We start from the raw sequence: 18003 nt of genomic DNA on the forward strand, positions 1-18003 counted from the left end.
AAATCATGGGAATCCTGATGTTCCTGATGTACCAGTAAAGGCATCTTGAGAGTGTACATGTATTGTTGGCATCGTCAGGATGAAAGAAAAGAATCTCAAGTACCCTTTTCCTTTAGGAAATAGATTACAGATGACTTCCATTCCATATATGTAAACAGTATAGCTCACTCTCTTGAACGTCACTGTCATTCCTATGTTTTTGTAAATGATTGAAAATGGCTCTTCAGAACTAACATTACAGTCTAAATTAATCAAAAGTCATATTGAAAAGAATCAGTCTAAAAGGTTTTTACCTAGATTGTGTACTTGGATTACAAATACAGAATTACTGATTATCATCTTTAAAAATCAACATTAATTTGTTGACTTTTTTTTGGTCTTATTCTTGATTTTTTTTCCCAATTTTTTTCTGAACGTATTTCTCATCTTATATTCCATCTGTTGAAAGTCAGAAGGATAATGTTTTTGTAGATGATTGAAAATGGCTCTTCAGGGCTAAGATTACAGTCTAGCTTTGTCAAAAATCATAATGAAAAATCAGTCTAAAAGTTTTTTTTTCCTTATCATAGATATATTTTCAAACAATTTTTGATCTTATATATTCCATCTGTTGAGAACTTTTTCATCCATTTTTTTCATTTAATTTTAATGTCTCATTCTTCATTTTCAATTTTTCTTTTTTTATTGAAGAAAAATCAAAAAACAATCTAACTACATTGTGCCTTTCTAAACCATGTCATTATGTTAAAATAATACAGTACCTTTATTACAGGTGAGGAGAGCATTAGTAAGGCTGCCAGAGCTAAAGCTAGGGTCATAAAGTCCAAAGCTCTTTGGCAGCGCATCTTATATATTCCATCTGTTGAGAACTTTTTCATCCATTTTTTTCATTTAATTTTAATGTTTCATTCTTCATTTTCAATTTTTCTTTTTTTATTGAAGAAAAATCAAAAAACAATCTAACTACATTGTGCCTTTCTAAACCATGTCATTATGTTAAAATAATACAGTACCTTTATTACAGGTGAGGAGAGCATTAGTAAGGCTGCCAGAGCTAAAGCTAGGGTAATAAAGTCCAAAGCTCTTTGGCAGCGCATAGAGATGTTATTTCATAACGTGTTATGCGCTATTCAAGAACTGAACTATTCTTATTATTATTATTGAATATCCACAACTACATGTACATCTATTCTAGTAAGGCTGTGAAGGGTAGTCGAATGCTCGAGTACCCGCACGGTTGACAACTACTCGGGTACGATTTCTCGTACCCAAATATTCGGCCACAAAAAAAAAAAAAAATTTTTTTTAATGTCCAGGCCGACGCTTACCCGTGCCTGGGTGAGCGGCGGCCGCTGGCATGGTGCCGTCTGTAAAAATGTTTCCCAACTCAAGTCAAACTCACCACTCAGAAACTGGGACCAAATGTCTGGATTTCTGCTTGGACTTGGAGGAAAATAGATTATTCTGCCATCTTTGGTTTTTAAAACAGCATTGTTCACTGTTATTATTATTATTAAATCGGCGCCTTCAATTGCAACTCAAAGTAAAATTGCATGCATTTTCGGCGACAGAACTGAGATACTGCTCCAGTGGTATGTATGGTGGTGGCAATTTTTTTTTTTTTTTTTCAATTTTTTTCAAAAAAAATCAAAAAATTTTTTTTTTAAAAAAAACATGGCGTCCGAATACTCGAGTATTCGCCTGTAAGCATGGGAGTGTACTCGGGTACCTCATTACACTGTTGTGCACAGCCTTAACATCTAGTATACCTACGTTCAAATGTTTGTGTATGGAGTGCATTTTTGCTATTTTGTGTTATGACATACAGGGTATTTTTTAATAGTCCAGAGGATATTTTATAATTATCTTTCACAACATACTGTGAAAACTGATTCATGTAAATTTTCCTGGTACATGTACATGTACTTCAGAATTCTCATTGTGGACCATACCAAAGCGACCGTACGCCTAAAACCTGTACATGGATCTACATGTGGCCATCGCAATATCCATCTCAGTACTGCTACACTGAAGCATTCAATGCCAAACAAATATTTGTAGTGAATAATGGGTAATGTATGCAGATTGCTTTTTGCTGAGGAAATTGTACATGCATCTCATGTTATCTTTAGGATTCTCATTTAAAGTTCTGCTTTGTAAAATGTTGGATATCCTACCTATCCTCCATGTCTTGTATTTTATAAGCTTGAAATTTCAGAAATACAATCAATTTGGTTGTGAATTTCCTTAGATTATGTGTGTTTTACAAATGGCAATTCATATGTATCGTATCAGGCATAGCAATAGTTATACTCAGTGTTTATTCTCTATCTATTCCTTGCCAATACCTAATGTACATCTCCTGAAGTAATTATTTTTTATGTTTATTAATGCAAATATCATTTTGGAAGAATTGAATACATTCAAAAGAGGGGAGTATATGAGTATATGAGGTAATGCTGTTTTTGATAGTGCATTGTTCCTTTGGAGTTACATAATTAGCATATCGTTTGGGTCCTCATCTCAAATAGCAAGCAAGTTGACAGGAGTCAAAGGTCATTTCATTTTTACCCTTCAACCTTTTTGAAATGTCACAATGAAGAGAAAATAGCCACCATCTCTAATAGCATTTCTGTCAATATGCCTAAGTTTCTAATTATCACTGCCCTTCACTGGTAAAAATAAAATCACCTTTTTTACATTCAAATGTTTAATAAATTATTGTGACACTGACACACAAAAATGATATGGCCAGCCTTGTTCCCTGATCAGCATAACGACTGTCCATCAATGATTAAATGTTCATTTGGAGATAGGTTGTATTGAATTTTGTCCTTTGTCCTTGGGCTTTTTCAGCCAGTCCTGATGAAATTTGAGCAAGAACCAAGGAACGGTATCAGGGGAGTTCATTATATATTCTGGTCAGCTACACGGCCTGCAAGGGTACACAGAATATTTCAATTCTGTGAAGGGGTGGTAAACCTGTTGGGTACTCTGTGATACAGTATCGGCATCAGTAATGTTCAACAAACAAAAGGAGGAAGAGATTTTTCAGTGACATGTAACTTTTTCAAAAATGGTATGTGAATTTCGCCAAGTGAAATCTAATGTATTGTACTTTGTAAGACATTATATTCTAAATATACATACATGTATATATGTGTTAAATTTGAGGACTATGCTTTCTGCTTCCAATATTTATGCAGGGACATTCTCCACTCTCAAGAAAAGGGAGGGGGCATACAGTATGAATACAAATATAGGTCTACACTATGTAGGATACAATTTATTCCTTTTTGTGTAGTTTTGGATGGGGGAGGAAAGCCCCTGATACAACCCAAAGGCCAATACCCCTGTGCGATAAAAAAGTTCCCTTGCCCCTAAATATAAAGAATTTTTTACAATTTATTCCTTTTTGTGTAGTTTTGGATGGGGGAGGAAAGCCCCTGATACACCCAAAGGCCAATACCCCTGTGCGATAAAAAAGTTCCCTTGCCCCTAAATATAAAGAATAATGTTATTGAATAATACTGAGAAAGTGATAATAACCTTGCTTCAGGAAAGTGCAACAAAGCTTCAAAAGTCAGAGCCTGCGTTCTCAAGAGATAATGTGGAACACATGCAAGACATTTCCTCATCCTGAATAAGTAATTCCCTATAATGGCACCCCATGATGAGATTTCGTAATGCAGTCAAATAAAATAAGGGAAGAAATGACGAGCAAAGCAATCCAAGATTGATAACTGTTCACGGTTCCATGCCCAAGAGCAAATGACAGGCATGTTTTCACCATCACCCCCCTCCCCCCCCCCCCACCCATCCCCCTTCCTCACAATGTAGCACTGTGTAAATTCTATTCAGATAATTATAATGGTTCTATTTCGGTGCCGTGGTTCTGCTTGCATGCAATACGAGATCGAGATGCATTCATCTTTGCTGGCAAATTGGTCATTTGATGAAGGTGTCATCCACACTGCCTGGACACTCGTAGCCTGACAGCCCGCTAGGGGATCTCGTTGCATGGTTTTACGTAGGCTTACGCGTGTCTCACGGTTGCCATCTGATCCGGGTCGTCTCTGATTGATTCGTTCTTTCATGGGGTTCCATATGAAAGGGAGATGGATTGTTTGTATGCAATGGGAAAACTGGGAGGGGTTTTCATATTGGGAACACTGCGCTTGCTTGAAGAATCTACCTAAACGTATGCCTATTTAATTGAGCACAGATGAAAAAAAGTTTGAACACACAATGAGCTATGAAATGATAGGGTTGGTTAACAAAGATACACAACATTAAGGAAGGTGGGAGGGAGGATAGGAAATACAGTGAGAATATATATATTTCATTATTTACAGTGTAATAAATGTAACTTTTTATTTTTAAATCACTAAAAAATAAAATAAATAATAAAAATAATAATTTAAAAACATACATTTGTAGTCTCCTATTTCATTTAGTATCTTTTCTATAAACAGTATTGGAACTGATACTAAAAGAATGTTGCACATTAAATCCTCGAAGCAAATTAGTTGAAGAAAAAACAAAATTATAGAGTGATATAAAATTGGAGTGTATGTATTTATCATATTCCATGTTGCCTTTGTAGGCCTACTCAGTCTATACCTTATCTTCTATCAAATTGATGACATTGATCTTGAAGTTCAGACCATTTTCAGTACCATTATTTGGTTTATTGACAAATATGTACTTGGTCAGTGACAGTGTCCTGGTGTAACCCTTGGCAACACTTCCTTTTTTAATCGGCCCAAGTCAACCATACCTAAATGTACATGTAGGTACCATTTGACCGTTACTAGACAACCTATAATAGCCTATACTTTTTTTAGACGAACTTGACAGAGCGAGAATGAGGCAAACTGATACCACAGGGAGAATAGACGAATTGGATCATGAATGTACAGTACATGTAGACAAAATAGACAAAGGATGTTGGATCAAATGGCTGCTGTACCATGCATATCATGAAGGCCTATTGAAACACACGCTGAAAAGAAGAAGAGATACATGTAATTGAATGATTCCATCATTTCTATGCTGTAGGAAATTTATGCTAATTCAATTCATGCCTTTCCTGCGGTTTATTCCCACGTTCATGTATCTGTTCATGTGCATATGTTCATATACTGTACATGATTACTTTGCACAGCTGGTAAACACATCGTGGCTTGTGAGACAAAATGGAGATTGATATTAATGTGGCTTGAAGCTTGTCACTGTTGATACGATTTCATATCAGTCTTCTTAAGTAGTTCATAATTCCATAGGCTCACCTTAACATGCGAGCTTGTATTCATGATACACATTAAGAGATAATCAACAAATGAAATAAAATATACGTTCCAAAAATTGTTATTTATAGTCTTGTGAATTATACAGTTTTCAATGCCATATCATTTTCCATGTACTTCATGTCAAAGGTTTTACCTTCTAATCTAGACCTTTGCAAACTTAAATTATACATAGATCCAACAGAATTCTCTTAAATATTCCCATCATTTTAATATTTTAAAAAATCACTCATTCATTAAAAAATTAGTCTAACATCGATTCCTATTCAGTGGAATCTCAAGTAATGTTATTTTCTAGGTCCTTTATCTTGAGGAAATTCCTTTAATCTCACTTTCGTACATTCTGAGCAATCAGAAATATTAGCTTATCATCATTATAATTGAGACTGTGTAACCATGGCAACCTGTTCACTGACGACTGAGATTATATCAGCCATAATCCCCTCCCCCATATTAGAAAAATCCTCCATATAGACCTATTATTTTGAATATGAAGGTAGTATGCCAGGCATAAAATACTATGAACACTATTCCCGTACATGTGTACACATACACAGTATCAAATGCATATACATGGAGGAAAAAGCACATTGTACAATGCCTAGCTAAGGAGGGAGGCATTCATGCGATTCCTTGGTTGTGAGCACGGACCTACTGCGATCACTCCCTCCTTCTCCATTCAGTTGCTCACTACATGTGCTGGAGTGAGGAGCTAGCTTGTACGACCCCCATCCGTGAAATTTGATTGTGAGTCGCTGGTGCCCAGAGAGCGAGTGATATTGCCCATTTCCCCTCAAGGAAACAATCGGCGGAGGTGATGTTGCATTGATGATGATGATGATGGTGGTGGTGGTGGAGATGGTACTGGTAGGATGAATCTGTAATGCTTTCTGGGAATGTTTACGTGCATGAGGAGTGCTACTGAGTTAAGCGGAACACACTTGGAAGTCTTGAACCCACAGGAGGATTGAGGAAAAAATATACTTTCACAGTGATTACTGGTCAGTTGTTCTATTGTGACTTCTTATAATATTAATGAGCTTGTACTTTCATAACGATTGCATTTGTGGAAAGGATTAGGACATTATTAGGTCTCTTTTAAGAGGGATCACATGAAAGCTTTTTCTACATGGACATGTATCCATTTAGTGAATTTTCTTATATCTTTGGTTAGATATGGAAGACAGACATCATAATACTGGGAAACTTCAATAATGTGATAGAGTATGGATTCATATGCATTTGAATACCAAGATGTATACTATTGGGTTTTTAATGATATACTGACCCTCCATTGAAGATTAGTGTACTGTAAAGGCAGAGAGTATTCTAAGTACACACCGAGCAATAAAGAGCCTCACAGAATACTGGTAACGAACCATAGCACATGTATGTGTACATGTATGGACACACAACCAGTTCGCACTTGACAAGAGTGTACATTTATCTTCACCCACACAAATATACAGATGTATGCACTGTTTACACTGAGTCAAGAATTTGAGGAATTTGTCATCACCTACCCAAATTTCGTGCCCTTGGGGGATTGACTATATCCCCAATACTCCTGACCTCAGGTAAGGACAGAAGGTCAATTAAGGTCAGATGAGGTCAAATAAGTTCATAGTCTGTGAATTTTTAGTGATAATGAATATAGGCCTTTTGTTATTGTTTTGCAGTGCTTGACTGAAAACAAGCTGCTCCTGTATTGATACAGACATGTTTGTGCCTGTCGTGTTTACCTATGCATGTCCCTCAGTCTGGTAATTTGAGAACACACCAGGATTTTGTTTCTCCTATTTGTACTTGTAATCTTAGAATGCCTCAATTCTCAGTTTCATGACAAAGCGTTGGGGTAGAGAGCCCATCTTCTTGTACATGTAAGCTGTAGGCCTATGCGTTGTGTTGGTCTACCTATATAATACTGTATGGTATATTCAATGCTGTTTGTACAATTGAGAGAATATTAATATACTCTTGATAGAGCAAGTTTTGCATATAATAGTATGCCTACATTCAATTGTGAAGGTATTGGAGGAATATTACAATGTCACTTTCATTTAGCAGATGACATCAAGAACCTTGATAGAATTTCAAATTCTAAATGTAAATTGAACCTTAGAAATGAAGGTTTAGAATATTTGTAATGCCCTACAATTCTTTTATAGTATTACTATTGGGTGTCTCCCACTTCCAGACCACATACAGACAATGACATTGTGCTCAAATTTATTCACTAAATTGCCTGGATTGTACATTGTATGGCTGCTGTGTTAGTACTAGTAGTGAGAGAGAAAATAGAGAGAGAGAAAGAGAGAGAGAGAGAGAAGAAGAAGAAAGGGCCATTTCTCTATGCAATATCAAATCGATATCATACTAGACTAAACACACACACTGCACAGAGGCTGCTGATGCTGAAACCTATTTTGGTTGGTAAATGTAAATGGAGAAGGGTTGGCAAGCGTTTTGTCTTATTTGTTGACGAGGATGCATGTTACTCCAGTTGCTGCCAGTGGAGAAGGCGTAGCGCACCGAGGTCACGTTCAGTGGCGTAGCACGGTGGAATCAAGGAAGGGGTAGAAATATTGGTTTATATGTTTGTAATCCGGTTACTATAGATTTTGCTATTTTCTTTCACAATTATTCCTATCACTGTTAAACTTAAGCTCTTTATGCTTGTTCAATGCCCTCTTTTGTAAAATTTATGTTGCGACTATTGTATTTGTCATGATTAAAATAATAACCTTGACATATGTTTACATTCAACGCGAGTGGCATAAATCTACACTGTTGATTTGCTGTAACCGAAGTAATTCTATATTTGGGAATGCTCTTTATCATTTCAGCCTTGGGTATACCCGGTGACTTGGGTCACTTATCTGTGTTGGACTATTCATTATCTTTCAAACCTGATCTCTCTATCTGTGCATCCCTGTATCAATATATATCCATGAAAATGGTGAAAAACACTATGGTTTTGACTTGAGTATCTAGTTGATGTGGTCATCTTCTTCTATATCTATGCATCCCTGAATCAAAACTGTGAAAATGGGGAAAAACAGTATGGTTTGACTAGGATATCTAGTTGATGTGGTCATCTTCTTCTATATCTATGCATCCCTGAATCAATACCGTGAAATTGGTGAAAAACAGTATGGTTTTGACTCGAGTATCTAGTTGATGTGGTCATCTTCTTGCTGACTCAGTCTAAGTTACTTGCTGCGTTTGCATTGGGGGAGGTTAACGGTATCTCCTTGGTGAGAGTGTGGGTAATGTATTAACCAGCTGATGGGATGTGATCTGTGAATGTTTAGCACGCTGACTCACCACTCTATAATGTCCCCCTATGCTCATTAGGTGACTGCATGCGGCCCAATAGCACCCTCGGCCGGGACGGGTAAATATAGCAGAATTAATCTGATAATTTGAGATGAACGTGTAGCAATGTGGCATAAATAGTGATTACAGCGTATCCCGAACGTGCAACAGTTTAAGTTGCTGCGGGGAAAAGAACAGCAAATATATACAATTGTCTCGTTACTATTACATCCGACGTTTAATTTGTTTTTACGGCAATGACGTAGCGCATGCAATTGAAGTGAATCATTATGATTAATCAGGGATGATTATTATCAAGATTAAACTGATTTAGCTAGTCAGCAGTCTAGGCACATTGTACATAATGTACTGTACACGTACATCTATGTAAACTCACATACACGTCAGTTAACTATGTGTTTGATTTAATGCTGCTGCGCTAAACTAAAATATTACAAATATAGCTTTTATTCCATCAAGCACGTTCAAACATACAATTTAAACTATGGTGAGTTCTACCAAATCAAGTCATAACAATGGTTTCAACTTGTTCAAATATTTCATGCAATACATGTAGCTACATGTACATGTACAAGTTCACCTGCATGTACATATAGGATGACAATAAAGTACATTGTTTGAACATTTCAAAGAATGTACAGTGTAGGAAATAGAAGGAATTAATATTTTCTGAAGGATACTTGGCTCAAGTGTACATATAATGGACATTGAACGTAAGCTTTAGCTAATATTTTTGCAATGATTCACTGATTAAATTCTTGATGAATGAAACAAAAGATGAACAGTATTTCATTCTTTTTTCTCTCCGTTTCCCCTTTTTCCTTGAAGGACTATGATGTTGCCCAAATGCAGGTGATCTGAGTCACCATTGTAATCGCCATGGAGATGGATACTAATCACACTACACAATGCCCATCCTGCCATCAGTCTTACGACAAGAGCAAGAAGCGCAAGCTGACAGATGCCTGTGGACACTCCCGATGCTACACTTGCATGTTTGCAACCGAGTCCTGTCCCGTCTGTCAACATCTAAATGGTATGTTTCAAGGGTGCATGTACATATTGACTATCCAGAAATAAGAATAATCAATCCTTAACCCGTGGTAAACTGCCGTAGAAAGTGCCGCACATGTATGCCAAAGATGTGTGGACATGAAAGGCAGGCAAGAGGCAATATTTTGATGGTGAAACACATAGCTACCTTCAACAAAAGCCACCGTACTTGCTGACATACGTAAAATAATAAAATCCAGAAGTTATGTGAGGAGTATGGTGCTTTTCTCGATTACATTTGCTGTGGTCAATTTTTTAAAAGCAGATTACTATATTTTGTCTGAAAGTTCCAAAATCATATTATTTTTTAAACACATGGGGTGGTATTCTCATAAGTGAAGCCTGGACTAAGTCCAGACTAAACAAGAATTTTAGTTCACACTTCTATGGAATGCTAGGTTTCATCTTCCTCCTTCAATATTCATGACGAAAGATAATCTACCAAAGACTTTGTTGAAATTCAATTCATACTCATATTATCTTTTTCTTCCCATTTCATTGCAAAATTAATTTTTTGGACACTTTTCATTCAAGGATTAAAATAATCTGTACACAGGGTAAATTAGTTTGCAACAGGCACTCCATAAAAGTGTGAACTAACTAAGTACGCGCTAACTTAGTACGCGCTACCGGAATACCACCCATGGTAAGCATACAAATTGCACACTTGTACACAGAGATGCCAACCAGTATGATTAAATCGTATTTAGTACGATAATAAGAGTGAAATACGATGATACGATATCATCTCTTAAAGATGAAGTTGAGTTCCGGTCATGCGATTGCATTGTGAAAGAAAGGGTGTGGAACCGACCAGAAAAGGTTGATCATCTAGCATATTAGAATTTGTGTGTATTGCAAGGTTCTGGAATCATCAAAATGATAAGAAATGTGGCCAAGTCTTGGTCAAGTTACAAACACTTGCACAGAAAGATGTATATGGGACTACACAAACAGGTGGCGTAAAAAGCCGGCCCCCCGATTTTTACGATGTTACATGCATATTTAGAATATGAAGGCATTTGAAGAGCCATGCTTTTCAGGAAACATGTCTTAACTGATTTTCTTCCACACTTGCATAATAAGAATGAGTAATGCTCACAAATTATTTTTCACCTCTTCCCAGAACTCAACCTTCTCTTTAAAATACAATTTTTCATCTTTAATTTTTTTTTTTTTTTTTTTAATAATAATAAAAACATGTACCGACGGGCCAGTGGTAGTGTCGAGTTTACAAGAAAATTTGATTTTCTCACCAAAATCTGATTTTTTAGGATCCTTAGTCTGTTTTTTTGTGTCAAGAGGTTGGCATCTCTGTATGCTCACTAATACATGTCACTAATTGATGGTCACCGTAAGATGTCAGTTTGACATGACTAAAAGAAGTAAATAATTGAGATTCGTTCAGGAATCTTGACAAGTGTTCAAGAAGTTTGACATCCATGAAAGGAGAGACATCCGTCTCATAACCTAACAGTACATGCCATATCTTAGGATCTCGACAAGTGGGTGAAAGATGCAATTGTGATGTACACCCTAGATGATGGCAAAAGCAGGTAATTAGGAAGTTAGGCCCCTCAGTGATCCTTGATACGTGTTGACTCGCTGCAGGAATCAAGAGGGGATAAAGGGTTGGAGTATATTGTTTGCAATTTGTCAGAATCTATTGAAGATTCCTATCACACGTAATTCACTGATGCATTTAAAAAATCAAAATATCTGTTTTATTGCCATGAGTGTCAGACACATGCTGTGTAAATCGCAGTAGGGATCGATGATGCTTGTTGAAGTGGAGACGAAAAGGGAGAACATTCTTTGCTTTTCACCCTGCTGATTTTTGTTTGAAGTGCCCTTGTATCCAGCAACATTCTGAAGTATTTATTGTGATGCAGTCATACCTTCTGGCACTGATAACAATGACCAACATAACACCTTTCCAATATGACTCACACTAGTATTAGTACATGTAGGTGCTGCAGTCAGTAGCTCTACTTTCTCTTTGATAATGGAGGAGAATTTGAGTGAGTTCTTGCAGAATTTGTTAATTTTCACGCTTGATACGGAAGTCAAGTTTCATGTTTAATGCGGAGCCTGTTGTTGACCAGTTGAGTTTGCGGTGGCGGGCTTGGAGTCTGTAAGTCTGGCTTGTTAGTAGTCGAAGCCCTGACGGCCCCTTGACACCTCTCATTCCCTCTCACTCTCTCTCTCTCTCTCTCTCTCTCACTCTCTCTTTCTCTCTCTTTCTCTCTCTTTCTCTCTCTTCACTTCCTCAGTCTCTGCATCTCTGTCTCCTACCTCTGCCGCCAAACATCTTCACTTACATGTACCTCATTCTCTCTCTTTCCCTGTAATACTATTTATCGATCATTGTCTCTTATTTGTCCATTTTGTAACTATTTTTTTTAAACCTCTAAGAGCTTACTAAATTTCTTTCTTTTTCTCATAACATATATATTTTTTTTGGTCTTCAATCCTCTGTAACTCTTGAATTACTTCTTGTGTTCTTGTATAAATGAAAGGTATCTGTTATTCATATTATGTTTTATCTGTATGTCTTATGAGATGATTTGGTTTGTTTCGTGGTGATCGTTGAGGATTTAAGGAATCCCTTTGAGGAGAAGTGTGAAAATGGTTGCACGGTGCCTCCAAAATTCATGAATTCTTCAGGAAAGGGAATCCCATGTCAGAGTCGATCAAGATAGGTGGACTAAGTAGGAGCCACCAAGTCTCGGATTTGTTCCACAAACTGCCTTGCGGTCTCCCTGTGGGTCTGTACTGGCTGTGATCAGCTGTACATCTGGGCACATTACCTCGGTGAAAACGATCCAAGAAAGGGAGATGGGTGACAGATCAGGGGCTGATCCCCACAAGGCTAGAGATTAATCGCTCGTCCCACACTGCTAGACGCGTGAGCGGGACTCTTCAGATGAGGCACCAGGGGGTGGTGTAGGTTATAGGGTAAGGGTGGGATTAAAAGCTGATCTCCTGGATTAATGGGAGATATGGGATTAAGAATTAGGAGACAGGGATTGCAGTTGAATGAAGGGAGGAGTGGAGAGTAGGAGATTGGTTTTCTGCGGTTGCGAGTAAAGTAATGTTCCAGTAATATAGCTATCAGCCACATATTCTGACGTTTGCTATATCATTTATTGTTTATTGTTGAACATATAGGATTAGGAGAAAGCGTTGTGATTAGAGTTTTAGGTCATATTTAAAGTTAGGTTTAGATAAAGTGTTTTGCCCAGGGTTGAAACTTGGACTTTGGTTAGTGGTCAGAATTGACCACTGAACATTTCTCGCTGGATCATGTGTAGTACCATCAGTTAAATTGATGAATGGTATTATGAATCATTAAGCACTTGTGAAAAGCTACATGAAAATGCTCAATGGGGAGAGGCGTCCATGATCAGTCACTGAAAAGATAAATCTGTGGGTGGATGGTGAAGGGATAAAGGAATAATCAGTCATGTCCATGTTATGGTTTTATGTTGTCAAATGCATGCTTAATTAAAGTAATTATAAGAGTGATCTCTTGGATGTGTGGAAGATAAATGGCTCATGAAAACCTAAATGTTCTATGAAAAGAGATACTCAGTGATCACTCAAGGAGAGGATGAAAACATGGGGGAATGGTGACAGGATTCAAGAATCATTTGGTTTATGTCAAATACAGAAATGATCAAATACAGATTTGCCTGGGGATATATAAGATCAGGGGTTTGTGAAAGCAATGTTTTTAAACCAGGGGGAATACCAGCGATCATTCGTAGTGATGATATATTCATGGATAGATGGTAATGAGGTAGAGAGATTAAATGGACATGTCAGAATGTATGTGTAGTAGTATTAATCACAGTCTGGGAATTATGATGAATAAGTCATCTTGAGGAGATTAATAAAGATGGATCCTAAAGACATGAAAGACTGACTAGCTTTCTAGCTTTCAAACATAGGTGGATACATGCAGGTTGGGTCTAGATGGTAAAAAGTCATCTAGGCTATATAATAGCAGTGGATTAATGTGATCATGATTCACAATGTTCACTATTGATAGTCACGACAGGGGTGTACGCATGCATGTGTCAATTATAGGAGGTATCACCTACTATAACAAGACAGCAAATGAGACAATCACTGTACAGTGCAGGAACAGCACAAAAGTAAGATATCAATGAAGATAATTAGATAGTCATCTACGTGTAGACTGAGGGATGATGCAAAGAAAATAAAAGCACATGTTCGTGTATCTGGCACGTATAAAGATCTTGTTGGCTTGGCTTTTGAGGTGGATGCATTTCATATCGAAGGGCTGATGCAAAGATATTAAAAGCACATGTTCATGTATGATCTGGCATGTGTGAAGTTCTTGTTGACTGGGCTTTTGAGATGGATGCATTTCACATCGGAGGTGGCGTTCACCCCAAAGGAATAATAAGAAACAGAGTGCAAACCTGTCAAATGTGGAGGTGAGAGAATAATCTCTCATCGTGTAGTTGTACACGCCTTAAATAGGCCACTTGGAATTGGAGCTTTTATTTTTTATAAATATATAAATACTAATAGAAACTAGAAATTCTATTTGTAGAGTGTTTACAACATGGCTGACTTTTATTGTTTACATTGAGTAATTTTGACATATACCTGTAGTAGACACAGTAGTTTCTATATTACAGAGAGAAACCTGAAGCCCATTCTGATGGCAATCTAAAGAAAAATATTAGTTGTAACCCATTCAATACAATTTTTTTTTAGAGCATGCATGTTTGTCTAATACTCTTTTCACACTGGTTTTGCTTAACCCCGTACTTTGCTTAGCCCCGTACTATCCTTAACCCCGGACTATTTTTTTGGCTTTTCACACTCGCTGTTTTTAGTCCCGTACTAGCGCCTAATTCCGGAATAAGAAAATTCCTGCTGTTCTCACTGCATTTCGTTAACCCCGGATATCGTGTATGTTATGATTGGACATACCTCGCATCTGGCCAGCTGCGATACGCTCCATTGCGTAGTACCGGACTATTTTTCGTTTCTGTTCTCATTCATTTGCTTAGCACCGCAATTGCGGGGTTAGCAGGAGTTAGCACCACAATTGCGGAGTTAGCCCTGCTATTTTGCAGGGTTAGTTAACCCCGTACTATAGGTGGGGTTAGCCAACTTTAGCCCACTTTGGTAAAACCAGTCTGAACAGAAAGTGGAATAGGCTTAACCCCGTACTATAGGTGGGGCTAAGACCCCCCCTTAACCCCACCTATAGTACGGGGTTAAGCAAAATATTGCCAGTGTGAAAACAGTATTAGTGTTTGTTACAGTACATAATGTTAAATCGTATACAGAAAGCTCTTGCATAAATACTGCCTCAGTGACTTGAAAATATGATTTTAAGAATGATTTATAAAAAAGAACAAAGAAGAACATATAAAATATAATTCAAGGCCAAGAGTTTTCCTTGTATTGTGTGAGTTTGTCGACCCACAGACAAATAATTTGTAATTGCATGCAAACTCACGTGGAAGCTACACGTAATTGGATGGTTGTAACACAATTTCATTTCGCCAGCCTCCAAGCAAGAACCCTATACCCTGTCAGAATTTGATTCTGCCTCCCATATTTCATCTGCAAAACAAAATTACAATTGCTATGACTTCTGCATCCCTGGTTGTATTCTTTGCCCTGCTCTTGTGTCCATTGCCCTCTGTGTGTGCACAGATTTGAAAGCCTATAAATAGAATCCTTCTCCGAAGTAAAAATGGGGAGTGCTCCCTTATGGAAATTGGTGCAAGCTTGCCGCGAGCTTGCAGTGCAAGCTTGCAGCAAGCTTGATCTGTGAGCTTGTTTCAAGCTCGCCTGCGAGCTTGTTTCAAGCTCGTTACTAGCTTGCAGGGTTCCAAAAATGCAAATGAGTTTATCTGTCAGCCAATCAAAACAGAGGAAATATATTTTCAGGTCTAACAATCTGCAAGCTTGCAAGCTTGCCTGCGAGCTTGCTGTGAGCTTGCCTGTAAGCTTGCAGCAAGCTTGTTGCGAGCTTGCAAGCTTGCAGATTGTTAGATCTGAAAATATATTTCCTCTGTTTTGATTGGCTGACAGATGAACTCATTTGCATTTTTGGAACCCTGCAAGCTAGTAACGAGCTTGAAACAAGCTCGCGGCAAGCTTGAAACAAGCTCACACAGCAAGCTTGCAGATATTGAATTATATTTGCAGGTCTAAAAATCTGCAAGCTTGCGCAAGCTCGCAAGCTGGTAAAAAAAGAGAAGCGTGCAATCTTGCAGCGAGCTGGCGGCGAGCTTGCATGCTTTTGCAAGCTTGCGTGGTAAAAAATCCAAATGGTACCCTCCTCAGCCAATTACAAAATATGCAAGCTTGATGTTAGCTCGTCGCAAGCTTGCCGCAAGCTTGCTACAAATTAAATGGAATAATAGTAACAGTATGGACAATAACATTGACAGAGATCTACAAAAGATACATCATATATGTATCAACTGGTTTTAATGTTACCTGAGTTTTAAGTACATTTCAATGACATTGTAGTGCTGCAGCTAGACTTCTGAACACTTTTGATATCTCTATAAAAAAAAATTCCCTCTCAAAAATGAAAGAAAATGAAAGGTATTGCCATGGCAAGTCTGGCACAAATTGAATACATAGAAGTGGAGAAAATTTGTTCCCGAAAGACCTGTCGGTGCCATCTTTTTTGGGGGAAAAAACACATAGGTCTAGTCTACATAGTATAAAACCTATAGACTACCTTTTCACAAATGATGTAAAAACATACACGCACGCACGTCAACACAAACACACACACACTCAGAGACACAAACGGGGTTGAACAAAATGCAGATAATGGATTTTGTTGAATCATTTTTTTCTCTCCCACTTTACCTTTGTTACCCGTTTACCACATGCACACACATAGATCTACCCTTAGAATCAGGGCAAAAACTAAAACACACACACTACATGTATACAAACAAAGAGGTAGAGAGATAGACTGAGAAATTGCGTCCAGAGCCGTTTCAGATTATACTAGATCTAGAATTAGAAGTTATATAACTAGTCTAGACCTGGTCCTGGTCTAGACCTAGACCAGCTTAAACCAGAGACTATCGCCCACACTGACCCTGTCAAATTCAAAATTGCCCTGACGTCCCCCCATCTACAAACTAATACACCCTACCCGTTAAGTTAAAACTCAGACGAGTATCTTGGAGGACCATGATCAAGTACCAAGTAGGCTACCTACTAGTACTAGATCTACCTAGAGGCTAGACTAGTCTAGCTAGTTTAACTAACATTTTTTTGGTGATGTGGGACTGAGTCTGAGTTTTACATTATTTAATGAAAAATTATCAAATTATTACAATTTTCCTGTTTTATTTTCATTTTAATATTGCTTTCCAGAGATTTATATGTTAAATGTTGTTGTGAATTATTATAATGTAAGTGCAATATCTCACAGTACTTACCATTTTGAAGTTGATTCACACTTGACCAGTTCACAAAATGTTCAACAAAACTTTGAACCAACCACAGAAAATGAACTATCTTGGAATGGCCAATAGAGGGCGCATGACATTTTTCTGATTAGGACCTTGTTGGGAGTGTTATCTTTGGAAGTCAATAACTTTTTAGTTAGAGAAGTAATGAATATGAAATTTTCACAGTGTAATAAATGAATATAAATGCATTTTTTAAAGTAATTCTTTAGGATTTTCATTGTTTCCTCTTTTTTTTACAGATACAAACAAAAAGTGATAAATTATGATTTTAGTGAAAAAAGTCAAAAAATTACATTTTAAACCCTAAAAAAAGGTTCAAAATATCATCAAATATTATAAATATTCATATCATGTGATAGATAATTTCATTATCTTTCCTTAAACACAACATTCATTAAAATTGAGGCTCTTTTTAACAAATGACATGTAAAAAACAACTGTTAGGCAAAATCAGGGTCAAATAAAGGTCATTGACCTCTGAAATCAGGCTCCACCACCCACAACACACAAGACATCACTTTTCAGACATGTCTTAGGATGTTTTATCCAAAAATTAAAACAAAACACTTGGTCTTTTTTGTCAAAGAAATTCAAGCAGGCTCTTGGACTATTAGTTTTGCTTTTGTTTAAGAATGTAGTTTTTGAATCAAATCGTTTTCCTGCTAGATTTTAGCAAGGTTTGTTTAAACGCTCATTTAAATTATATATTTCGTTTCAACCATTTTTGTTGACTTTTGCCTGGTCTCTCGTAAATCACAGTGAAAAAGGAAATAATTTTTAGGGTGTTGGATGGTGTGCCTTTT

The 18003-nt window shown here is 37.2% G+C and overlaps 1 protein-coding gene across 7 annotated transcripts in view; it reads left to right on the forward strand.

The window, feature by feature from the left end:
* Positions 1-18003, forward strand: part of LOC592873 (protein TANC1) — an 88757-nt gene that overhangs the window by 11947 nt on the left and 58807 nt on the right. For 4 of the 7 annotated variants that reach the window (XR_004064333.1, XM_030986737.1, XM_030986757.1 and 1 more), the window contains exons 1-2: positions 6221-6310; positions 9477-9684. Coding sequence is in view for 6 of the 7 variants with exons in the window: in XM_030986737.1 (XP_030842597.1) it covers positions 9528-9684 (157 nt within the window). In the remaining variant the exon portion in view is untranslated. Of the gene's footprint in view, positions 1-6220; positions 6311-6657; positions 6887-9476; positions 9685-18003 lie in introns of those variants that run through there. The other 3 variants (XM_030986739.1, XM_030986744.1, XM_030986749.1) reach the window with 2 other exon arrangements.

The sequence above is a fragment of the Strongylocentrotus purpuratus genome, unplaced genomic scaffold, assembly GCF_000002235.5.
Source record: "Strongylocentrotus purpuratus isolate Spur 01 unplaced genomic scaffold, Spur_5.0 spur5_contig_838, whole genome shotgun sequence".
Classification (NCBI taxonomy): Eukaryota; Metazoa; Echinodermata; class Echinoidea; order Camarodonta; family Strongylocentrotidae; genus Strongylocentrotus; species Strongylocentrotus purpuratus.